The sequence below is a fragment of the Stylophora pistillata genome, chromosome 13 (assembly GCF_964205215.1).
Source record: "Stylophora pistillata chromosome 13, jaStyPist1.2, whole genome shotgun sequence".
Lineage (NCBI taxonomy): Eukaryota > Metazoa > Cnidaria > Anthozoa > Scleractinia > Pocilloporidae > Stylophora > Stylophora pistillata.
Window position 1 is genome coordinate 6,177,855 of NC_142531.1, and position 26,696 is coordinate 6,204,550.

Below are 26,696 nucleotides of genomic sequence, written 5' to 3' on the forward strand. Positions count from 1 at the left end.
TCGACAATATAACAGAAATCATTGAGTTTACTTCGAATGTTCTCACCACTGTTCGTGCACGACTACGTTTTCGATCCCTCGAATCGCAGAAATAATCAACATCCAAAGCTGAAAAAGGATCTTCTATATCATTGTTATTTTGCACACAAAGTTTTTTTTTGCTCTTTGGAGCTGCGGGAAAGATACACGCTTTTTTCCTTGCATTCTTTATGTCATGATTATCAACCGGGTAGTCTTTGGCGCACCTCTTCTCGCGCTGTATGTCAATGCTTTCCCATACAGATTCCTTATAGTCTAGTCGAAGTCTTTCAAGTTCTTGGAGTTGTTCTAGGAGTTTGTAATATTTCAAAACAGTTCTATAGCATTTCTGACATAACACCTGAGATAAATCCTTCGTGTCTTGAACGTCTGAAGCAACCACAGTCCGAAAGATGTCGAGAAATTCTTTATTCTTGTCGGAGAAAATGTTATACTGTGAACGGCCAGTGATCTTAATAATTTCTCTACAGACTCTGCAAAAATCGTTTGGTCGATTGCTGAAGCGCTTGACAGTGGAAATGTAAAGGTCAAAGTTAATTTCTTTGTCGATACACGGTGGAGAACTGTCGCACGTGTAGCAGTATTTTGACAGATAGTAATTTCAAAGCATTGGCGCTCCCATCCCTCCAGAGTAGTTTCATATCTAACGACACATTCACGAAACCCCCCAGACCCTAAGTTTTTTTTGTTTGATACTGACGTTTCCTATTGGCTGTTGAAAAGTGATAGATTTGATCAGCTGTCAAAACAGCTGAATGCACCAAAGTGAGGTTCTCAACGGTCTCCACCAGAGGTTCTCTCGACTGCTCGCTGCTTTGCAGCTTGTTGTCGACGCTTGGCGCCGAATTTTTCAGGGAGAAGAGATTTATCCTATTTTTTTTTTTAGAGAGAAGAGAACCTCTGGGACCAGGGTAAAAGAAATTGCTCCCGGCAAAAAGAAATTGCTCACGGCAAAAAGAAAAATACTCGCGGCAAAAAGAAATTACTCACGGCAAAAAGAAATTGCTCACGGCCAAAAGAAATTACTCACGGTGAAAAAGAAAATTAAAAAACGCCTGGGTGAGGATTAGTTCGAGTTGGCTCGGATTGCATCATGGGTTAAGGTGCAGCACGCCATCTTGGAGCACGATGTTTTGCAGCACCTGCGAGCAGTGTTTACGGAATGAAGACAAGTTTTGCTCTCAATGCGGCAAAGGTATGGGATTTGAACTTACTTAACCACTTGTTACTGAAAATCTGGTGTTGGCTTAAGTTTAGAAAGCCCGGCCTCATTTACATAGGAATGGACAGTGCATAAGCAAACATCCGTCTTTAAAGACCATCGTGTAAAAGTCTGTCTTTACAATTAGTAAGTTCAAATCCCATACCTTTGCGGCATTGAGAGCAAAAGTTGTCTTCATTCCGTAAACACTGCCCACAGGTGCTGCAAAACATCGTGCTCCAAGATGGCGCGCTGCACCTCAACCCATGATGCAATCCGAGCCAACTCGAACCAATCCCCACCCAGGCGTTTTTTAGTTTTCTTTTTCGCCGCATAGTTAATAGAGGGGACTGCGATGACAACTACAGCTACATAACAAACTAGGTTAAAAATTCGAGCCGACATTTTCCAAGAAATTTGTCTTATTTCGCTCTACTTTTTACTCCACCATCCAGTCTTGACTTACCGGACGTGCCTACTCTTCTACTTTATGTATAGCGTCTCTTTCAGAAAAAAGTTTGTTTCTAAGGAGAGAAAACTTGGAAAAAAAGAAAACATGTGCCAAAAGAAAAATAATTGAGATTACGGTTTAAGGAAGTGTTTCCCTCGTTTATCTTTTCTATGGCACCTGCCTCGACCTGTTCGTTTTTATCTTGTCTCTCCTTTTCGTCTCTTTTCAATTCAATTCGATCGTTTTGCTTCTCCCGCGTCACTCCCCTGGTTTGCTTTGCTCTCTCTGTCTCTCTCTGTCGCTCGCTATTTTCTGTTTTCTTTGGTGCTTTTTTCTATGTTTTTCTATGTTCACCTTTCCTGAATCATCAAACAGTAGGTTTATGGATTCTTGAACTGCTCTGTTGTGTTCAGCCACTATTGGCAACTTTTAATATAAGAAACAAAGAAAATCAAAGCTTAGCAAACGGAGCGCTAATCAGTTAAAATGAGCATAAAGTAGGAAAACCACAGCTAAAGGAACTGGAGTAAGTGGAAATTAGATAAATCTTATTGAACTCGTCAATCATATGTTGACTGTGGAATTAAAAAAAAGAACATGCCAATTATGGTCTACATTCTATACCCTTATATCAATGTGTAAATACTCCACACAGCTCCTTGTTCATTTTCTATGGTACCAACAAGGAGAGTTTGTTCGTTAGTCAAGAGAATCTTTAATTTGCGATCATTTTCCTTTTTCCCATACATCCACTTAATTTCAGCAAGATGTTAGTTAAAGCTAGTGCTTATGGGATCGTGCATTTAAGTCTAAAGTACAATCACACATAATAAAATGATAAGTTTACAATAATTTACAGTTAAGACTAAGTGCTAAAAATCCTCAAAGTATATAAAATCGTTATTACTGAAGTTGACAGTTGAGGCAGATGTTGCTTTGAAATGGAAATCTCTTAGTACTTGTACTTTACTCAGTCTGGAGTCTAAAGACCAACGTTCAGCGTGAGTTTTGTCCGGATGCCTGGATGTAATTGCATTCCAGAGAATGGCGCCCCTGTAACTGACAGACTGTTCTACTGAATAACTTTCATGTTCTCATGACCTTAATGTTTGAGTCAGCGGTCGTATTGTAAGGAGAAATTAGATCCCAGTCTCCTTTAGGGGTCAGCGAAAGGATTTAGCTACCGTCAGGCGGCTGCAAACGATTCTGTCCTATGTTGCAGTTTAGATGTCCATCATTGTCCATTACGGTAACACGAAATACATTTTAAAATTTGTCTTTGATCATAGGAGTTTGCACTTTGTTGACAAGCGGCACCAAAAGACTTAATCCGGGCGCTAAATATCACGTGACCCAAAAGAGAGAGGGAGAGAGAGAGAGAGAGAGAAAAAAAAAAACAACCAGAGCAGGTATCGTTTCCAATTCTCCGCGGCTATGTAACTAGGAAATGTAAGTCCTATCCAAGTAAATAAACATTTCATCTCGCCACAAAAGCATGATCGCCTTAATTCGAATTGGCATCATTTTCTTCATCTTTGTTTCGTGCGTCCATCTACGAGACCTCTGTTCTTCGTACTTTACATTTTCACACTGGCTGCAAAAACAGTCGATTAAAGATGCAAGAAAAACTGATGAATTCACCTCAGCGACTGTGATAGCGTGTGCATTAAGGTGTAACACGAAAAGCCACTGCGATATTGTGACCTTCAACAGAGACTCTAAGCGATGTTCTCTTTATCAAAACAAGGGAAAAGACTGCACTGATATCCATGCCAGCGACGTAGATGCAAATCTAAGAATTGTGACCCTGAGAAAGGTGAGAAATTATAGCTGACAGATACCTTTTTCATGCGGCAATAAGCTTTGTAAGTTGTGAAAATACTCGAGGAAGTTCTTAACAGATTATTATAAATCCTAAGTGCTGGTGAATGTCCCTTTGTAAAGTATATTTTCGACTGAATCTAACTGACATCTAGTTTCGATGTTTGTAATCTGAATGTGGTTAGCAAATCAATAAAAAAGAGAAGCGTTTTCCTCGTGGAAGATTCAGATTTCTTCTTTGCCTCATATTTGTAACAAGACAAGTCACATCTGTCTTCATTTCACGACCGAGCTCAAACTCTAAAATATTTCTCACTCGGTTCATTTGCGCGATTTTTTCGATATTACTAATCCCAACAGTGTATAGGATGGTTGCCTTAAATCAACATAGTTATGGCCCAGTTTATCATTTAGATCTCTACAGCATAGTGAGAGAGCATCAAAGTGCTTAATTTCACGGTCTGGGAGTTTATTTCCTTAAAGGGGACGTGCTCGTGAAAGAATAGGTGTCATCTTTCTTTCCCTCAAAGATTGGCTCTGACAGGCAAATGCACCTTTAACAGCGATGATTTAGGGTCAACTTCTCATTTCTTTAGTATTTTAAACATCTTTTTAGCACTGACATGTGTATAAGGCAAGCTGCTTCATCTTAACCTCAGCAAGCCGTCATTTATTAATAATTAAATAGTTTCAGAACAGAAGTTCATTTCGTAGTTAAAGCTTTGCACGCTCACTATAAAAACTACAATCTCTTTTTTTTTCCTTTTCTGCTGCGTTGTGAACGTATTTCACAAAGAAAACAAAGAAAATTCATGCTAATTTTCTTTAATCAACCATACTCGTTGAAATGACCATGAAGATGTTTGAATAAAGAACAATTTGCCTTCTTGTGTTTGCACAGCCCAACGAAGCTGTCACTTCAAAACACTCAGACCCGCTATCGTATGACGAAAACTACTCAAGGGCAGGCAAAACCTAAACAATACATACTAAAAATTGAAATCTTTCATGTATTCGTCAAATTTGTCAACTGACTGTGTCCAAATAGTATAAAAGTCTGATTCATTGAGCAAGAGATTTGTTGTAACTTACCGCGAGAGTGTATCAGTCATTTTGAAATCGATCTTCTACTGGCCTCGAAAATTTGGCATTCATAAAGTTATCAAATGATTGCAATGGCAAAAAAATCATATCACACGCATACTGGTTGGATTCTTATATAAGTGAAAGATTTCCATTTTAACTCCACTCAAGAACTTCAATTCTTTAAGCAAGCAGCTTGTAAGTTTCAATGAAGACGTCTCTTTGATCGTGAGAACAGGTCATAAATTTCAAATTCATTTGCCAAATCTTATTTCAAAACAAACATCAGCCTGAGTAGATATTTCTAAGATTTATCTTTCGATCTTTTTTTAAACTGGACTCAGCTAGTCTGCTGCTGTTGTTGGACAATGAGTTCCCGGTAGTTTAAAATTTTTTTCTAATTCCTGTAAACTTTTCTTGTTGTAAGCCTTCCATGTTACACTTCCTTCCTTCCCTAAAAGCTAGCATGGCAGTTTTTGCGCGAAGACACTTCACAAGACAAGTTCTGGCAACTTTTCCGGACGTTAAAAAGCATACATGAACAAAATGACACAAAAACATGTCAAAATACATGCCAAACCACTTAAAACACATGAAATAAAAAAATTCTTTTTCATCTCCCAACAGGTTTCAATTCTTTCCGTGAGCGAAAATCTAAAGGGAAGCTGTGCTTCTGGTATTAATAACGATGATGATAACGATTTTCATTCAAATTCTGGCTCACGTGGTTTCGCCTTTTCATCAACAACAGACGATCAAACAATGGGGGCTTCATGTGCTGATATCCTACGACAAAATAGGTGGGTGTATTCGTAGTTTTGAATTCTGAAAACCGTGGTAAACGTATTTTATGACTAGTTTTGTTTTATCTGAGTCCAAAGTTAGCTTTCTTGCCTCACTATCATGAGCGATGTTAACTATAAAGGTTTCCCAGATCGTCTATGAATATAAAAATACTAGTTTGCCATTTTTACGCTCATCTAAGTTGCTCCGTCTTAAAAATTTTTGGGCACTTATTATCAACCTGTCCTACTTTCGGCTTTGAGGATCATTTTCCTAATGATGAATGTTCAGCGTCGCTCTTCATTTACTAGAACAAAAGTTTGAACATGTTTGGTTTTTGAAATAAAAGGGAGAAACAACGAAAATTAGTCGAAAGTGCATTGAATTATTTTTCAAAAAATCGAACACCTTTTCATGAAATGAGATATGTTTTGTAAATATTATTGCACGAATCCGTCTAGTATCATCTTTTTAATTTTGAATGGTTCTACAGGGCGTAAAAGTTGTCTAATTTGTCAAAAAATCATACAAAAAATATCTAAAAAGAAATGACAAAAAATTGTCGAATAACAAAAGCATCACCATCAAATACAGATTTGTGGAATCAAAAGAAAAGAACATCGTATGCAAAAGACTATGTAAGAGTCGCTTATAATTGCGTTGTCGTCGGTGGTAAAATTCATTACTAAACTAAGCAATAAACCACACTTCTATTGGTGAGAGCCTTCTTTAAAATTCAATTATTTTCACCAAAGCTCAAGCCCAAGTGGTTTTTACAACATAACAACGAATGAAAATACGTGGAGAACATATTGCAGCATGAGGAGACTTCCCGGATGTGGCGATGGAGCCTGGACACTTGTTATGCGAATCAATGGATCAAAGGTTTATCATTAATTTAATGGTTGGCTAAACATTGACAGACTAACCGACTGGATCAGTTATTTTAAGTTGAGTTTTGAAAAAACGAAAAAAAACCAAAACCCAAACCAAAACCAAAACCAAAGTAATCACAAGAACCAATCGTTAGCCTCAGTTTTGAATCTGATTGGTTGAGGTGGCACGAATTTTCTGGACCAATCACAGAGCGAAGCTAAGAAAAACCAGAGCAATCATGACATTTTTTCGACACCAAATTGGAAACTGCTCTAATTGACCGACTTATTCACAAAAGGTGATCAGTTAGGTTCTTATAAATATAGCCCCTGTCAGCCATTTAATTGTTGAGAACAAAACTGACATAAAGAACCCTACACAGGCTTGTACAAGGACCTCTTTCTAAAGAGAAAAACAGTAAGTCTATTTGAATAAGACTTCTAATAGAAAACTTCTCACCTTCTAGAACACCTTTGCGCATGATTCCCCCCGGTGGGCCAGTAAATCCTCTTACCAAACAGTAGACAGAGTGGTAGAAGCCAAACTCCCTGGTTACTGGCTTAGTTCGTTCAACAAAATCTGCGTCATCATGAAATTTTCATCCAACGTTAAGGTCGCCACACTCTTAAACCACAACGCCAGCTCACTTCATGCAGCTTTAAACGCGGGAAAGAAAAAGAGATGGAGGGGAGAACTGTCCAACATAACGCAGCCTTTCTGGTTCTCACCCAGCATAAATACCAACTGTTTGGAACAGGGATTCAGCCTATTTTCTCTCCTTCCAATAACAGGAGTTAAAACACGTGTTGGAATACAGTCCCAGACAAGCATCTGTCCCCTGCCATATTTGGTGCGAGGTTTTGGTTTTGGATATCAGCACCCTAATCAGCTAAATAAGGAGATTAGTTGTGGGGATATTATTAGCGAGCCATTCGGTACAAATACGTATCCTGCTTTCTGTAGTATCTACGTTCAGTAGTGATGTGAGGTAAATAGCTCTTTGATGTTGTAAAAGCAAAATCGTTGAAAAATCAAAACTAATTGTAGCGAAGGTTAAATATTACAAGGAGCCGATGAGAACTCAAAGTAAAATGAATGCTACCAGTCCTTATCTGATTAGTTTAAATGGTGGCATGAGCTTCAAGATCTATTCAAAAGCGGAGAAAGTTAAAACCCAAGCGAACCGTATTACGCTAAATTGATAATTGATTTACTAACGGCGGAAGTCGCAATGAAGTCAGCTCCATTTCCTCTCCCAACTATCCTAACCAATTTAAAGATGTCATAAACGCCTGCATGAGCTTCATGCTGGCTCTTTTAATTGCTATCGCGTCTAACGGGTTTATCACGTCATCCATGTTTAAAGACAGCGAGACACAAGTGAAAACCATGCAAGTAGATCTAGGTTTATATAGCCGCTTTGATTACTTTAGAACAATGATAAACCAAATTAAGGATTTGTCAGAAACCACAGACATGAAAATAAACCAAAGAGGCATTTCTTTCTTGAGATCAAATGACGGGATAGGTCACAGGGAGCCCAGACAAGCGACGAGTCTGGTTATTTATTCGAAATATAAAGGAATGTATGGGAGAATATGGAAGAGTCTTATCATTTTATCGTTATCGTAAACTTATATCATGAAATGTCTGAGTTAAAGCTCAAAATAAATGTAAACCTACCTCACTTGCTGTGTATTGTCGTTTCTGTGGCTCTAAATGGCGAATTTGAGCGATTTGGTGGGTTTTGCGTCCACTGTTACTATACGTTATAAGTAACAGTAGATAATAAGACTCTTCAATATTCTCCCATACATTCCTTTATATTTCGAATAAACAACCAGACTCGTCGCCTGGGCTCCCTGTGGATAGGTGAACAAAGCTTTGACGTTGGGAAGAATTAGTCGATTGTTCGAGTTGGTTCTCAGTGCTATCTAAATCAGAGAAATAGGGAAAATTTTGAAACTCGACTTATCAATAACATCCCAATCTGTGATATCAAAGACTTTCTTCTATCAATTCCTCTTCGTGAACTAAAAAACAAGAGACGCACGAGCAATTTGCGACACTTGCAAGTCATACGATAAGTATTGAGATAAGCCACAACGTTCTCGTAGCCAATCAAACGTATGCGTGATTGTGAGGCAAGCTTCTCGTTCAATTAAGCATTTGCACATGTTGAAGAAAAAAGAAAGTAATGGTCATGATCTCTCGTTTTGCCATCATTCTGTTCAGTTTCGCCTGCTGTTGCCATCTAAAGGAGCAGTTCTCTTCATATTTCACCTTTTCGCATGGAGAAAAACTACGTAAATATTCTCATAACATTGTTGAGCTCCACGCTGATAGTGAGCTAGCTTGTGCCTTACGATGCAGCCGCGTGGAAAAATGCGACGAAGCGATATTTCACAAAGCCTCCAAGAAATGTTCTTGGTATCAAAACGATCCATCTTCCGAAGTTCCCCACCTAGGTGAAAACATTGAAGTGAAGAAAACAAGAGCTCTAACTATAACAAAGGTGAGATGTGACTTTCACCCTAGATTTGACATTTAAAGCAATTAAGAAAATCTGGAGTTTTAGGAATTTTTTTTTCAAAGACTTCCACGCTACGAAACTCTTCTACTTGAAGAGCAGACCCATACTGAAATAAAGAATAATGCCAGCTGGCAGCCCTAACTACCTCGCAAATGAATGAAATATTTCAAGTGATTTTTTTTTTGGCCTGGAACAAAAGAAAATGACCCGAAAAGACAATCTCGATTTGCTGTCCAAAGCTTCAGTTGATTTAAGATTGTTACAGATACTGCAACTAATTTGTATTCCTCACAGCAAATTTAAATAACAAAGATTATGTTTCACCTTAACACCTCTTTGGATAAATTGAGCTGTGAGAACATTTATGAACAACTTCACATAAATAAAGACAGGTGAAGACTAACAAAGAAACAAATACATTTTGTAACAAATTGAACTTCGATGCTGAAAATGCTCCAATTTAGCAATAAAATAACAAATCAATCGAGGCAGCGATTCATAACGAATATCACAAAATACAAAATTACTTAAGAAAGATCTCTGTAAATTCATATTGACAGTATACACTTCTAGTTTGTTGAGGTGTAGTTGTCTTTGACGATTATATTTGGTTTAAACGATGACAACAATGATAACAGAACAAAGTAAATTAATTTCAAAGAGAAATGTCTCCTCAAATTAAAGTAAATAGTAACTCTATTATTTAAAAATAATTTTAAATTTATATCTAAGTGTCAACAGTATTAAAACAGTGAGGTGACAGAACACCTTCAGTTCACACAAAGTAAAACAAAAACAAAAAGCTTTTGATTGTTATCAATACTTCAGTAAAGTAAGAAGCAGTCCGTTGTATTCTTCGTAAACTGTCAGGCTATATTAAAATATAAATGTAATTTGAAAACTGTTCAAATGTTATCTTTATATTGAGGTTGAAAATTCATTCTACAGCAAACTTTGCGAACGATAATAAAAAACACCCAGATCGATCTTACGAGGCCTTTTAACTAGCTGTTTTTCTCAACAGGAAGTTGCTTTCAAAGCTGCACCTACGTACTTCATTTCTAATTCATAGCATGCGTCCTTTACAGCGTTTTTTAAATTCTTCTTTTCACAGGGTTTTAAAGCATGTTATATAACTTTCATGTTTTAAGAGTGGTATACAGGGTCCTGTCCTATAAGAATGTTGCAGAGTTGTCGTAGGCAAGAAATATTATTCCTTTGAAATCAGACAATTTATCCCAAATGTAAAATAAGTTTTGGAATAAAGTAACCATTAATTAAAGAAATTTCGCGACTTCAGTGAAATCACTGACGAATTTTAGAAATTTGAAAACTTGTTACCACGCGAATTTTTGAAAAATCTAGCATATTCTATTGTTTTTCCAATTTAGCCTCTGTTAATGATTTTGTAAATTTCAATAAGATTCGTTATCTTAGAATATTTGAGTAATTCCGCCCAAAAATAATAGCAAGGTATGTAATTTTCATAATTTCGTTCAATGTTAGAGTTAACGAGCCTCATCAGATCGCCAAGATCGAAAAGAGAATGTCTGTCATTTATTTTGTGCATATAGGTGTTCATTTCAGCAAAAAAAAGGAGAAAGTATGGCTGTGAGAACAAAGGCAACAAGAATACAGGTAAGAAGGAAAAAAAGAAGGGCACCAAGATGACCCCGACAAGGACAAGGAGTTGTGGTAGAGGAAAAGAAGGAAAGGAAATATGCTAAGTTGTAATCAGTAATAAGTTTTATGAATTTTTGGTTCACCCTCGTCTCCTGAGTCTCAATGCGATTGGTGATCTCATAAGAAATAACGCCCAAAATGTTTTAGGAGTTCAATGTCCAGAAATAATCCAAGCCAAATGTCACTGCAAAATATAACAGGGACAATCACTTCCATGATCAACGGCCTATTTAAGGCTAACTCCGAAAATTCCTTCTTCGCACAGTGCTTGTTTTGAACTTTAAAGGTCCATAAACTGCATTGATTAGATAAGCCAAAAAATATACATCGCTCTGAAAAGACGATTTCCGTTCCGTCTACACGCTCTACTCTTATTGTGACATTTTAAATGCGACGATTTTGGAACGGCAGTACCATTATATATACCGAAACACAATCTTACACTACCCAAGAGGGTATAGAAAAGACTAAAAGTAACCCTCAGGTATACACTACCCAAGAGGGTATAGAAAAGATTAAAAGTAACCCTCAGGTATACACTACCCAAGAGGGTATAGAAAAGATTTAAAGTAACCATCAGGTATACTCTACCCAAGAAGGTAGAGAAAAGTTTAAAAGTAAACCTCAGGTATACACTACCCAAAATGGTATAAAAAAGATTAAAAGAAACCCTCAGGTATACACTACCCAGGAGGGTATAGATGAAATTAAAAATAACCCTCAGGTACAGGTATACAATACCCAAACCTTGAGGACCATTCAATACTTTTTCAATAACACTGCTGTTGGTGCAATACTCATTTAAAGAAGGAGGCGGAGACGAAGCTGCAAAAGGAGGGTAGCAAGACACAATTAACTTATACGACCATTATTCTTTCCAAATTCCCAAATCTTGGTATCAAGCTCGGCTACACTTGAATAAATTTTGGCAATTCCTCGTAATCATTCGCCGGTCGGACTGTTGGCATTTCCCGCCAAATCTGTCTGGTATTTTACAGTCAAAAGAGACTTGATTTACCGCATCAACAACAGGAATAAAAATGCAGTTGAGTACTCACAAATACATCTGCTGGAAATCCTCGCCGTTTAAGTAGTGCGACTCAGAGACCAAATGAAGATGCAACGTAGTTGCCTGGCGTTGAATGAACAGCCTTGTTGGCGGGCTTGAGACCGCTGGCGTGACACTACGTATTTGACTGATCGAGGAATCGACGAAACGCTTCGTTATTTGAAGAAGCATTCGGCCCGATTCCACATCAATTTTTCGTTGGCACACACTAGAGCTTCTTTGGGTCGAGATTGGATCCTGTAACTCTTGAAAATTCAGCCCATCGATCGAAAACCACGGCCTCCATGATGAGATCGCTCTAAGTGATTCCGATCCAAGATTCATTGTGAATTGTTAATTAATAGGTAAACCTTTAACCCACATGCCCTGAGCTCACCCTGCACTACCCCACGCTCCGTACGGATATATTAACTATCAACCCAAGAAAGGCAACAGGCCCTGACTGCGTCTTTCCCAGAGATCTCAAGCTGTGTGGTGAATCCATCATTTGAGGCCTCCAACCTTCATTTAAACTTTGCCTTGAGCATTCCAGGGTGCCCTCCCTGTGGAAGACATCACGAATGCACACTGCTTTTAAGAAAGGCGATTCTATAGATAGAAGTAGCTACAGGCCACTTCAAATGTTAAGCATTCCCAGTAAAATCTTGGAGGCCACCGTATGCCGAAACATCGACAACTTTATCAATGAAAATGGCCTTACCAATGAAAATCAATGGGGATTCATAAAAGGACGATCGACGGAAGGGCAGCTGACATACTTAACAGAGAAATGGAAAATAGCCCTAGATAATGGAGACGTAGTGGGTGTTGTATTTATCGACTTTAAAAAAGCATTTGACTGTCTCACACGCGGTACTCGATTTAAAGCTCCAAGCCCTGGGCTTCAGTGGCTCTGCACTGGAGTGGATAAGAGACTATCTTAAAGACCGGAAACAGTTCGCTGTTGTTAATGGATGTAAATCACAACTTAATGCTGTGAAGTGTGGCATCCCACAGGGATCTGTGCTGGCCCCAAGACTTTTCTCATTTTATGTAAATGACTTGCCTGATCAGATTAGGGAAGGGGAAATAGATATGTATGCGGACGACACAACATTATTTTACATAGGCCCCTCAGTCGATGTAGTGTGTGATGCACCAAACCGTACAGTGGGGGATGTATATAACTGGTGCAGAAATAATAAGTTAACTATTCATAGTGGGAAATCGGAGGTCATGGTACTCAATATAAACCGATTTTGTGGCCCCCTGAAACCAGTTATACTTGGAGACAAGATCCTAAATAATGTTAATTCAAGTGTCTGCATGGGGGTAGTAATTGACTCTAAATTATCATGGCAACCCCAGATCACCGCTGTCTGTAAGAGCTTTAGTTGAAAAGTTAAACATCTAAAGCGATTGAGGGTCCTTCCTAAGAAGGTACTGGAGGCCATTTACTTTAGAAGCATTGTCCCTGATGTTACTTAGGGAATGCTAGTTTGGGGAACTTGTTCCCCCCCTAGCTATATGACATTGAACTGATCCACTTAAGAGCAGCTAAGATCATACACGGTCTTGCAGAAGTTAACCTGGAAACCTTGAAACGCATTCACTGGCAACCCTTAACTAATTTTTACAAACTAAAGTTGATCTCATTCATGTACTCAGCTTATCACGGTTTAGTACCTAAACCAATGCGTAATTTATTCCAAAAAACTGATCAGCGACCCTATAATCTAAGAAGAAGGGATGGATTTAAGGTACCAAAGTACAATTACTCCATAGGAAGAACAACCTTATCCTATAGAGGGCCTTCCGTGTGGAATACCCTGCCTGAATCATTTAAACTTTCTGTTAGCTACGCAAGTTTTAAGAAAAACATAAAAAAGATAAGACACTACTAGATAAATTAAGTTTCGCGAAGGAATCATGCCTGATTACAAACAAGGATGATGACTTTTATTATTTTTGAACAATTTATTCAATTTATTTAATTCAATTTATCTATTTATCCTTTCAGTTAATAGATTACAATGGACATAGTAATTTTTCCATACTCTTAATTTCTTATATACCTCACACCTGTATTTATCCCAGTTAATGCAATTAGACCTTAATGTTTTAGATAGGCAGGTCCACATCAGCCATTGGCTGACTTTTACCAACCTGCATTAACAAATAAACTATCTAAGTATGTAAGTATGTATGTATGTATGTATGTATGTATGTATTTATGTATGTATGTATTTATGTATGTATGTATTTATGTATGTATGTATTTATGTATGTATGTATTTATGTATGTATGTATGTATGTATTTATGTATGTATGTATGTATGTATGTATGTGTGTATGTATGTATGTCTGTATGTATGTATTTATGTATGTATGTATGTATGTATGTATGTATGTATGTATGTATGTATAAAATAACAATCACAATAGACGGAAGGTTCCTCGCCGAGCTGTCCGTAACGCACAAGTACAACACCTGATGTCATGCATTATACGAAACAACTGATCTGTGGATTCTAGACGCTAACGCGCGCGTTGTTCTTAAATACAACAGACATGGATAACTGAAACTTTCTATTCTCAGTAACTCCTTATTTATTATGAGGCAAGGTTACAAAATGTCAAGAAATGTATTTTTGAAAATGCAGCAATGTTTTGCCATGAATTTTAAATCCCAGCTGAGGAAGCTACACGCAGTTGTATCTTTTTTTCGGCATTCTTCATCGCCTCAAATCTTTTTAATGTAATATTCATATAATTCAAGGGCTCGTTTAATTTGTCGTGAGCTGTTGGTTTATCTTCATGGCATGCCCAGTTTTGATTAATTCACCGCATAGACACCTACCGACTGCAAGTGTTAATTGGTTCTCTACGTTGATGACAGAAATGATAGCGCCTCTTTAGAATACATGCTGCGAATTTTTTCCGGGTCCAAAGCTCGTCATCAAACTCACTGTTGAAACATTGCCGGGAAACAAATAAAAACGTCGCACGAAAGGATGATTTATCGAAATAAAATAGAAAAAGTACCATATATACCTAATGAAAAGTTGAAATAAACCCAGCCATTCTAATTGTTGAATTTCTTAAAGTCTTCAGTCTGCCAACCGAAATATCATCAATTTAAGCTTTAGATCGGTTCTCTGTCATTTTAAACCTCAGCGTCTGTAAAACGGTTAAGCGTTTAAAGGGCGGTAAAAACATTTGCATGACAACCAATATATCCATAATCTTACTCTTTTTGCCTGTTATTCCTCTCTATTCATTTTCTTACTTTAAATTTTCGTTCCTGGAGGATCCGCGTGAAGGCTCACACGGCGCTGAAGATTTCCGCGTTGATTCTGAGCTGGCTTGTGCCTTACGATGTGACAGAGATAACTGCTGTGATGAAGCGATATTTGACAGGGCCTCCAAAAAATGCTCATTATATCACAAGAGGGACAAATATACCGGAGATTCTGACGTGGGCTAAAAAAAGGAAAAGTCAAGAATTTGGAAAATGATAAAAGTAAGAAACTTCATAAAAATACAACTTCTCCACTTTCTCCATTTCTCCCGAAATGGGGAAATGCAGTGTTGGTAAATTTTGATTCAAGTTGGTACAGAAATAATCATTAGACACTTACATTACTTAAAAAAAAAAACTGTATTTGTCACTTTTGTTAAGGTGAGTTCCATGTAGTTTTAGTTTAGGAAAACGTTAATTTGCTCAGACGACTGTTTATATCAAAATGATTAGATGGCGGGTATAATTGACGGCGCACAATGAATTTTGCAATAAAAAAAAAATTATTTAATTTAATCAAGAAACCCTCGGAGAGATAAACATAACAGAAACGGAAATTAGAAGTTGTGTAATTTAAAGATAACGAATCTACTGTGCAAAATGGTGTTAGCAGATAGGGTAAAAAAAAAAAAAAATTGGAGTTCTATGGTCAGGCTTCATGATGCCATAAAATTATCATTTGTTAACTGCCGTACGCATTGGTAATGAAGTTTGCTGAAACGAAGAAATGGGGAAATAAAGCAAGGGAGAAATGAAAATTAGAAATGAAATCTTGGTAAATTTTATTCGAGTTGATACAGCAATAACCATCAGATACTTCCTTTACTGAAAAAAAAATTCTATCTGTCACGTCTGTTGAGGAGAATTTCATTTAGTTTTGGTAAAAGACGTTAATTTGTTCAGACAACTGTTGATATCAATTAGATGAGATGGCGCGTATGATTGCAAAATGAAACAAACACGTTGATCACGTTTGCAATAAAAAAATTGATTCAATTTAAACAAGAAACCTTTGGAGAGATAATGTTTTGCACGACGTTGAAAAATGCTTAATTTTAGATACTTGTGGCTAAGACAGCACACGCGCGTCTGTTTTCCTTTTTTCAAATATAATCCTTTAACCACATTAGCGCTGGGCCAATGAGACGAGAGCGAGCCTTTTAGCTACGTGTCGGGGGAAATAAATCAAATATTCATTTTTCGGACAATCTCTCAGCCAAGGACATTATCAGCCGACCTACCAGCAAGCCAGAACGGGGTTTATTTATTTTATAACCCTCCCATTAATTTTCACATCGCAATTAAACTGCGTGTAAACACAGTAAAAAAGCCATTGGTGATGATCTGATGGCGAATGCGCGTGATTGACGCAAGCAAGCAAAAAAAAACCAGTTTGGTTTCCTTCTATGTAATTAGGCGAACGGAAAAGTTGAAACTCTTGTGTTGACTATGTTTCTTTTTCACGGAAAAAATCGGAGGACAAATATCGACGCGGATGGGGGTTATTGCGTGATAATTGTCATGTGATTTTGCACCACGTGACGTAAAGTAACCAATAAAATCGCGCCAAAATTAATGGGTGGGTTATAACCTCTGATATCCGGCCAGTTATAAGTTGGGGATACTCGGTCACGAGATGCGTTTTGACCAATCTCGCACGAGAAAACATATTTGTTGGATTATAAATTGCTTTATGTGCCTTTCTGGTTTGTTTTTATAATAATATTAAAGAAATTACATGTTAAGGAAAAGTCGCGAAAAATTTACCTAGAATATTATGGAAAACCTTCCGTTAAGCTCATCTTTTATTGTGAATAGCTTTCGGCTGCAGATATTAGCGTCACTAGATACAGATCACAGTTTCTATGGTTTGGATGTTTGTTATCTGACATTCACGGATGACAGTAATATCAACGCTGTTTTTCATTTGTTAATTTTACTGGATATAGATTCTGCAGATAGCTGGAAAGGATTGTGGTCTTGAACTGTTGATGATCTCACCACAACTCATTTGAGATTCCTTCTGAGAGCCAATACCGACACCGCGCACCAAATATGGTATGCGGCATGGCGGGAACGGCTTGGACACTATTCCAACACGTGATCTGATCTCCCATGAATTTGGCCCTTTAATGTTCAGGCCTTTTTCCAAACAGTTTATGTTAATACCGAAAGGAACTGTGATCTTGGGTGATTCCACCGGCAAAGCCATCCTTATCCCCTTGTGCAGAGCGGAGTAAAGTGACTGAGCAGAGTAATTTAGCAGAATAGTTGTGTAGTTTGTTGAAGCGTTTGCTGTAAAATTCATGGTGACGCATATTCTGGTGAAATTTCTGAGCCAATATCCAGGAAGTTTGAATTCACCGCACTCCTCTACTGATCCAAAAGAAGCTCGGCTTGTCCAGTGGCTTGAATCATAACGCAAGATGCTCTAAAAGGTGAGACAGATCCTGTTACTTACAACTTAAGCGAAGATCTTAACCCTTTTTGCCACAATTTTTTTCCAGATTTAAACTCTCAAAAGCACAAACGAAGTGGAAAATATTGAATCACTGCCGTGGGATCTTATCTAACGTTACGGATATCTTAATCGTCTTGTTCCCTGAAGAGTGGAACTCGTTATTTCATCATACACAGTTAATATTATTGACGCATAGATTTCATGCTATCAAAAACTACTATATCTAGTCACTAGTCACAGTTTAGAAACAATTAATATGAGCCACGCTTCGATTAGACGCCCTTCTGGAATAAGCAAAATAAAGTTTTTACTGCATAAAGGGTAATGGTACCGAAACATATCCTAACCCTAAACCATGAAATAAACAATTAAAATGTCACATAGCAAGGATTGAAAATCTCAATTTGCAGAGTCAAGCCAGCTGGAAGTTTCAAGCCTGATTGAGGCTTCGAATTGTAGGTTCCAGATGGCGGGTTCAGCGCTGATACTTCTCTTGTCGTGCAGATCACTCATTTCTTTTAAACTGATATAAATAATTACCTTTGAGCTTTTCACTTTCATTATCAGTTCCCATACTTCCGGACCGCATCCGGATATTCCTCTCATTCTACACTTTGTCATCCACGTGAAGTTGCCAATGCTTATGTTGTAGGAGCCGGTTGGGCTTGAACTGCATATAAACACAGGAAACTATGGAGATATTTCATTCTACGAAACGTTTGAAATTTAAGGCGCACCTTTAAAACATGTAGCAAGGTTCTTCATTAGCAAATACTGAGATACCCACAGTAGTTGTTATAATTTTTTTTCAATTTTTGGCATACCTATTTCTTTGTAGAATGTCATGACAAGACGTCCCCGCGGTGTGGTTTTGATCTTTCATACAACAAAGGGAAGGGTATGTTAGTAATACGTTTTGACAGAAAATCAATCAAATTAAGATACTGAAGTGTAGCTTACGTCAAGAAGACTGTTAAAAAGACTAAAAAGACTTTGATGACGCGGCCAATGTCACATTTTTTCAAGTTTAAAGGATGATATTCGACAGTCGAAACAACGTAAGTCATCGTACGTTGTTCATCAGTACTTGCAGGTGTCTTCTGGACATAAGTTAAATATTTTATTATTACTTTTAACTGAAAGGCCAGAGGGCAGTGCTTAAGCCAGCTAAGACTGAGCTAAAAAAGCAAGGAACTTGTCGATTATAATTTCCATATCTTCATGATTTGAGCATATTATCTATATGTTTTGCAAAGTCCTCATCGTTCTGTTAACAGTCTCACTTCGGGGAGTGGAGATGAAACGAGATGTGTTACTAAAGCGATAACAGACACCGCCCATAACGGCATTCTGTTTCATTGTTTTGTAGCCCCATGAAGCCTTCCTTACCCTCCTCAGCGTTTGTGTTTCCACTATCCTCATTGACAGCTGAATTATAGGATGAGTTCAGCTTTTTATTCGTCAAATCGATCACCTACAGGTGCACAGAGACGGGTTTTAATTAATTTAACGTTTGGGGGTGACCCGTCATCTTTAGGTAAGACAACTTCTAATTCCCGTCATAGTTAATAGTAATGCTTATCTGTTTCGCACCGCGGGTTAGCGTGCTACTGTAGTAGAAGATACACCAAGAAAAATAGCGTCCACGGGATCTACCAGTTGTTTTGAACTAGTTTTAATGAGTAATTCCACAAAGCTAGCTAGTCAACTAAAAGCAAACAAATACACGTGAGTCGACTAAGCACTATTCTTTCAAAAATCACAATTCTTTAGGAAAAGATACTCGATTGAAAACTTCCTCTATATATTTTAGATAAATTTACAATTCTGTAAGGCGCAATCCCGTTTAAGACAGGCTATTTTCTATTTGTAGGGACACGATCACACTGCTTATCTTTTCGTCATCAGTATTCGTCTGAATAAACTTAAAATGTTTTCCTTTATTTCTGCTGTATGTAATTCATCAGACGTGCCAATTATCCAAAACCTTTTCATGCAATACTATGGGCTTGGTGTTTATTTATATTTCAGTCGAGGTAAAAAAATGAAAACTAAATTTCATAAAAAAACAGATGACTTATCTGGGATCACGTATTTGAGGTTAGGACAAGTAGGCAACTATTACAACTCGATCATTATATTAGAAAAATAGTATTTTAACGTTATTTCTCACTTTCTCGTTTCCCAAAATCTTGGTTTTTCGTCTTTTTCGTCTTCTCCAGTTTCCCTGAAACAATTTTCCTATGATACATCGAGCACCTCTTTAGAGCCCGGTGAAATGGATAAACACGGGTCGTCAACTTTACAAGCCTTTATGCTTTGAGCTTACCTTTTCCAGAGCTATCTTTCCGGTATCACAAGAGTCATCTGTACTAGGACGTTGCAGGGTTCTTTTGGCTTTCAGTAACGAACATTTTTTTGAATCTTTGTCAAACAGTGCAGCTTGACAGTAGATATTCGCGTTGCAGGTCGTGGCGCAACTTAATTCATCGTGAACAGTTTTCGTGAGGAAGAAATCCTCTTCTGTATACGGATCACACTGCGAGGAAATTTTAAAATAGGAAGATCGAAACATGTACATTTGAACAGAGCAAAGGATTGCTATAAAAATGATAGGGACTCGGATTGATAACGAAACCGCTGTCATTTTTTGAACCTCCAGGAGGAGAGACATCAAATGGATCGCCCCTTTTTTTACAGCTGGGCCTAAAAGTTTTCTCTTTGAGGTCAGCGATTTAATGGAACACCTATAAGGAGTAAGTACTCTTAAGAGCTTTCGGCGGGACGTCATTTGTAAGTGACATTCTCCAATTTCCCCATTTTAATGACTTGAAGCTTAAAAGGCCTTAAGTAAAGATTGTGGAAACTAGCAAGTGCAATCACGCATCGATACCAAAAGGCTTTGTTACTCCTAATGTAATATCGAACCGGAACAACGGGATCCGGATGAAAACAAATACATTCCAACCCATGCGCTAAGAAGTCTTTATTTGGTCTACCCAAAGAAAATTAGGTGCCACGGAAATAATTCTTATAATTCTTATAGTTTTTCTCTTTTTACAAGTATAGATGGCTGTCTGTTGAAGGAAACAATTCCACTGTTATTTGTCATTTCTGATGTGCCCAAAATGGCAAGCTTTCGTAACTTTTTTTTTTCAAAAAATCCCATCGTCGAACCAATCTTCATTTGAAAATTGATTGCTGCACTTATTGCTTATCTTGATGGAGTTCTATTTGCTTTTTATTACATTTTTTAATTGAGTGAGGGTTATTTGCAACGGTAAATTACTTGTAACCAATTGCAATTAAGGTTGTTGACAAGTGCCGTTATGTAACTTAAATTACAACACCGTGACTCGAGGATATGGTAAAAGCAATCATTTTTCATTCAATTATATATTCAGTATAAGGGTCTCTAGTAACTCACAAACATCAGCTTTTTAGTCAGAGCACTCCAACCTAAACTTCACTAGACTCAACAGGAGTTAATATTTTAGAAATTTACCGAACGCTTTTTTAACTTCAAACCTTCTTTTGTTACCTTTAGTGAGTGTAGATTTTACAAAGACCTGGATTGGGTTGTGTCAAATTTGGCGAATTGATGATTACGCCACCACAGCTGATTTCTTTTGATAGGTTTGAGTCACTACCAACTCCGCGCACCAAATATGGGAAAGTGGGACACTTAGGAGGCGACTGGGTTTGTACTGCAATACGAGACCTCATCACCAATGGGAATGACCCAGGCATATTGAGGCCTTTCACCAAGAGCCCTTGTTGATACTGGTTGGAGTCTTGATTGTGGATAAATCCATTGGCCGTGTCTTGTTGAATTCTTCAGTCATGACGGAGTAGAGTGACTGAGCAGCGTGGCTTACCACTACAGTTTTGCTGCCAGTTGAGGCATGTATCTTGACACATATCTTAGTTAAGTTTCTGAACCAATATCCAGGAAGTTTGTATTCACTTGTCGCCAGTGATTGTTAAAAGCTTGGCTGATCCAGTTGTGTGAATCGTAAGTAAAATTTATCTGAGGTGAGACGATTCATTTCCTCACAATTTCAGGCACATGTCTTCGACAAACTTTTACTGCCCTACAAACCTTTTTTACTACTCTTGTTTGCGTGGTAATGGGTGAATTTAAGAAATAGCGACTGGGTATTGAATATGGAGACATGCTCTTTTTTTGACGCCTCGATTTAATCGGCTCAAAGACACAAAGGGTGACTTTTTCCTTTTTCTTGAATAGCAAGAATTATTGGTGTATGTCCATCGTGAACAGTTTTGTTGCATTAGACAAGCAGGGAAACTTGACTGTAGAACCTCGGATTAATGAGTCATCTGAGGGTTTAAATGTCAAGTCCAAATAACTAACAAAGAGACATTTTTGAAAAGCCGCGTTTTAATTGTGTCCCTGTTTTACCAAACGGGAGCGATTGATCCAAAAAAGCAAGTAGAACCCGTGTTTGAAGTAAATGAGATCTCGGCAAGTTCAAATCGTAAATCTGTAGGAAAAATTAAGAAAAACAACAACAACAACAAAACAACAGATAAACAACTGAAAAACAAAAACGAAGCGAGTAAGAATGGTACACTTAAAAATAATGCATGGACATGTTGATTAATTAACGAACAACGGATGACGTCGTTTCTTGTCACTACAGTTCAAATGTAACTGGTTACTACCATATAAGAGCTGGAAACGTCACGTGGAAGACTCGCTGTAGAATGAATGGCATTCCCGGATGTGGAAACGGAGTCTGGGCACTAGTAATGAGAATCAATGGCTCCAGGGTATGTTATCATCAATCTTTGTCTACGTATGAGATCACAGTCCTTGGCAGCATTGTTGCGTCAGTGCCGACGTTGGATTTAAACAGAATCGGCAGTAAAGTGATGGTGAATTTAATTTAATGCAGAAATTCAGTCAGATATTTTATTTTTAACTGTTTTATTTCTCAGAAAAATTTTCTTTATGATTCGAACCACTGGACCAGCCAAGCTTCTGCTGAAAAGGGAACAGAGGTCAAGAATCCTGGGTACTGGCTCAGTAATTTTACCAAGATATGCATTACCATGGAGTTTACGGCTCGTTCTTATTCCAAGAATGCAGCGATACTAATGAACTACAAAGAACAGTCACTTTACACCGCCCTTGATAAGGGACTAAAGATGACATGGCATGTAGGGCATAACGCCACCACAAACACCCCACATGGTATCAATAAAAACTGTCTGATCCACGGCTTCAACATGATTGGGCCACACCCATGGAACATAAAGGCACGGATTGGAGTAGAGTCACAGCCAGTGCACTGGTGCCATTTACCTTATTTGGTACGTGGTGTTGGTATTAGTTTCAGTTTCAGGAGTAAATCACAAATAAGTTGTGGCGATGTCATTATTAGAGGCCAATCAAAGACAGATACTCGTCCAGCATTCTGTAGAATATACATTCAGTAGCGATTGAGAGAGAAGGTCCACTACATTTTATGAAGCATGAGGAGCTTTACGCATGAAAAAAAATTTATGCGAATGAACTGGCTGCACACTCAATGTGCAGCCAGCTCATTTGCATAAGTAATTCAAACCAAGGTTTGACACCCCTCAGTAGCATGTGTTCGCTGAACACTCCAGGACATTTGATAATCGCCACAAAAATGTAATTAAAGCTCTCCTCGACTAAAATGAAAAAAACTGCAGCTTCCGATAATTACATTTTAAATAATTTTCTAGACACAACACTAATTTAGTTACACATTGTCCAGATAAGATAGTCAAGGGAAATTTCGTAAGAAACCTTTACGGACCTAATTCGAAATAGCCCGAAGAGCGGTTCACTAAGCTTATTCTCTCTGTAGAAAAAACGTCCTAAGCGAAACAAACAGTAATTTGTTAACACGATGTCCAGAAATAATCCAAGCCAAATGTCACTGCAAAATATAACAGGGACAATCACTTCCATGATCAACGGCCTATTTAAGGCTAACTCCGAAAATTCCTTCTTCGCACAGTGCTTATTTTGAACTTTAAAGGTCCATAAACTGCATTGATTAGATAAGCCAAAAAATACACATCGCTTTGAACGGACGATTTCCGTTCCGTCTACACGCTCTACTCTTATTGTGACCTTTTAAATGCGACGATTTTGGAACGGCAGTACCATTATATATACCAAAACACAATCTTATATTTCGTAAAAAAATACATCTACGGATTTGCGCTCACAAACCACGCGATAAAGCGTCCAGGAACCAGGCAGAAAAATATGCAAAGCGAGAAATATTTCATGCGTGACATAACTATTTTGAAATGGGATTATGTCACGCATAAATACGTTCATATTCCGACTATTTTCCTTCGACATTGATAACCTGTACCTCAACCCATTTATGATCCCTAATCAATGCACCATGTCGTTTGGCTTTTTCTCCGTCTACTATGGAAGAAAAAGTAACTCAGCGGTGTACACTACCCAAGAGGGTACAGAAAAGATTAAAAGTAACCCTCAGGTATACACTACCCAAGAGGGTAGAGAAGAGATTAAAAGTCACCCTCAGGTATACACTACCCTAGAGGGTATAGAAAAGATTAAAAGTAACCCTCAGGTATACACTACCCAAGATGGTATAGAAGAGATTAAAAGTAACCCTCAGGTATACACTACCCAAGAGGGTATAAAAAAGATTAAAAGTAACCCTCAGGTATACACCGTATACACTACCCAAGAGGGTAAAGAAAAGATTAAAAGTAACCCTCAGGTATACACTACCCAAGAAGGTAGAGAAAAGATTAAAAGTAACCCTCAGGTATACACTACCCAAGATGGTATAAAAGAGATTAAAAGTAACTCTCAGGTATACACTACCCAAGAGGGTATAGAAAAGATTAAAAGTAACCCTCAGGTATACACTACCTAGGAGGGTATAGATGAAATTAAAAATAACCCTCAGGTACATGTATACAATACCCAAACCTTGAGGACCATTCAATACTTTTTCAATAACACTGCTGTTGGTGCAATACTCACTTAAAGAAGGAGGCGGAGACAAAGCTGCAAAAGGAGGGTAGCAAGACACAATTAACTTATACAACCCTTATTCTTTCCAAATTCCCAAATCTTGGTATCAAGCTCGGCTATACGTGAATGAATTTTTGCAATTCCTCGTAATCATTCGCCGGTCGGACTGTTGGCATTTCCTGCCAAATCTGTCTGGTATTTTACAGTCAAAAGAGACTTGATTTACCGCATCAAGAACAGGAATAATAATGCAGTTGAGTACTCACAAATACATCTGCTGGAAATCCTCGCCATTTAAGTAATGCGACTCAGAGACCAAATGAAGATGCAACATCGTAGCCTGGCGTTGAACGAACAGCCTTGTTGGCGGGCTTGAGACCGCTGGCGTGACAATCGACGAAACGTTTCGTTATTTGAAGAAGCATACGGCCCGATTCCACATCAATTTTGCGTTGGTACACACTAGAGCTTCTTTGGGTCGAGATTGGATCCTGTAACTCTTGAAAATTCAGCCCATCGATCGAAAACCACGGCCTCCATGATGAGATCGCTCTAAGTGATTCCGATCCAAGATTCATTGTCAATGCCCTGAACTCACCCTGCACTACCCCACGCTCCGTACGGATATATTAACTATCAACCCAAGAAAGGCAACAGGCCCTGACTGCGTCTTTCCCAGAGATCTCAGGTTGTGTGGTGAATCCATCATTAGAGGCCTCCAACCTTTATTTAAACTTTGCCTTGAGCATTCCAGGGTGCCCTCCCTGTGGAAGACATCACGAATGCACAATGTTTTAAGAAGGGCGATTCTACAGATAGAAGTAACTACAGGCGACTTCAATTGCTAAGCATTCCCAGTAAAATCTTGGAGGCCACCGTATGCCGAAACATCGACAACTTTATCAATGAAAATGGCCTTACCAATGAAAACTTAACAGAGAAATGGAAAATAGCCCTAGATAATGGAGACGTAGTGGGTGTTGTATTCATCGACTTTAAAGAGGCATTTGACTGTCTCACACGCGGTACTCGATTTAAAGCTCCAAGCCCTGGGCTTCAGTGGCTCTGCACTGGAGTGGATAAGAGACTATCTTAAAGACCGGAAACAGTTCGCTGTTGTTAATGGATGTAAATCACAACTTAATGCTGTGAAATGTGGCATCCCACAGGGATCTCTGCTGGGCCCAAGACTTTTCTCCTTTTATGCAAATGACTTGCCTGATCAGATTAGGGAAGGGGAAATAGATATGTATGCAGACGACACAACATTATTTTACATAGGCCCCTCAGTCGATGTAGTGTGTGCTGCACTAAACCGTACAGTGGGGGATGTATATAACTGGTGCAGAAATAATAAGTTAACTATTCATAGTGGGAAATCGGAGGTCATGGCACTCAATAGAAACAGCTTTTGTGGCCCCCCCTGAAACCAGTTATACTCGGAGACAAGATCCTAAATAATGTTAATTCAAGTGTCTGCTTGGGGGTAGTAATTGACTCTAAATTATCATGGCAGCCCCAGATCACCCCTGTCTGTAAGAGCTTTAGTCGAAGAGTCAAACATCTAAAGCAATTGAGGGTCCTTCCTAAGAAGGTACTGGAGGCCATTTACTTTAGAAGCATTGTCCCTGGTGTTACTTATGGTATGCTAGTCTGGGGAACTTGTCCCCCCCCCCCCCCCCTAGCTATATGACATTGAACTGATTCACTTAAGAGCAGCTAAGATCATACACGGTCTTGCAGAAGTTAACCTGGAAACCTTGAAACGCATTCACTGGCAGCCCTTAACTAATTTTTACAAACTAAAGTTAATCTCATTCATGTACTCAGCTTATCACGGTTTAGTACTTAAACCAATACGTGATTTATTCCACAAAACTGAGCAGCGACCCTATAATCTAAGAAGAAGGGATGGATTTAAGATACCAAAGTACAATTACTCCATAGGAAGAACAACCTTATCCTATAGAGGGCCTTCCGTGTGGAATACCCTGCCTGAATCATTTAAACTTTCTGTTAGCTACGCAAGTTTTAAGAAAAACATAAAAAAGATAAGACACTACTAGATAAATTAAGTTTCGCGAAGGAATCATGCCTGATTACAAACAAGGATGATGACTTTTATTATTTTTGAACAATTTATTCAATTTATTTAATTCAATTTATCTATTTATCCTTTCAGTTAATAGATTACAATGGACATAGTAATTTTTCCATACTCTTAATTTCTTATATACCTCACACCTGTATTTATCCCAGTTAATGCAATTAGACCTTAATGTTTTAGATAGGCAGGTCCACATCAGCCATTGGCTGACTTTTACCAACCTGCATTAACAAATAAACTATGTAAGTATGTATGTATGTATGTATGTATGTATGTATGTATGTATG

General features: G+C 38.1%; 3 protein-coding genes across 3 annotated transcripts; 2 read left to right on the forward strand and 1 right to left on the reverse strand.

Annotated features, from left to right (window-relative positions):
- Positions 1–3,156: 3,156 nt before the first annotated feature.
- On the forward strand, positions 3,157–7,365 carry LOC111326982 (uncharacterized). Its single transcript, XM_022931085.2, has 4 exons — positions 3,157–3,507; positions 5,223–5,395; positions 6,134–6,263; positions 6,721–7,365. The coding sequence occupies exons 1-4, from the start codon at positions 3,187–3,189 to the stop codon at positions 7,231–7,233; spliced, it is 1,137 nt and encodes a 378-aa protein (XP_022786820.1). The 5' UTR covers positions 3,157–3,186; the 3' UTR covers positions 7,234–7,365.
- Positions 7,366–16,163: 8,798 nt separating this feature from the next.
- On the reverse strand, positions 16,164–20,327 carry LOC148717383 (uncharacterized). Its single transcript, XM_088743670.1, has 5 exons — positions 19,611–20,327; positions 18,671–18,755; positions 18,106–18,157; positions 17,822–17,951; positions 16,164–17,251 (listed from the first exon to the last, which is right to left on the reverse strand). Exons 1-5 carry the CDS (start codon positions 20,070–20,072, stop codon positions 16,757–16,759), a joined length of 1,224 nt encoding a protein of 407 aa, XP_088599796.1. The 5' UTR covers positions 20,073–20,327; the 3' UTR covers positions 16,164–16,756.
- A 1,608-nt stretch (positions 20,328–21,935) lies between these two features.
- LOC148717384 (uncharacterized) lies at positions 21,936–23,374 on the forward strand. The gene is made up of 2 exons (XM_088743861.1): positions 21,936–22,075; positions 22,244–23,374. Exons 1-2 carry the CDS (start codon positions 22,010–22,012, stop codon positions 22,742–22,744), a joined length of 567 nt encoding a protein of 188 aa, XP_088599987.1. The 5' UTR covers positions 21,936–22,009; the 3' UTR covers positions 22,745–23,374.
- The last annotated feature ends 3,322 nt before the right edge of the window (positions 23,375–26,696 follow it).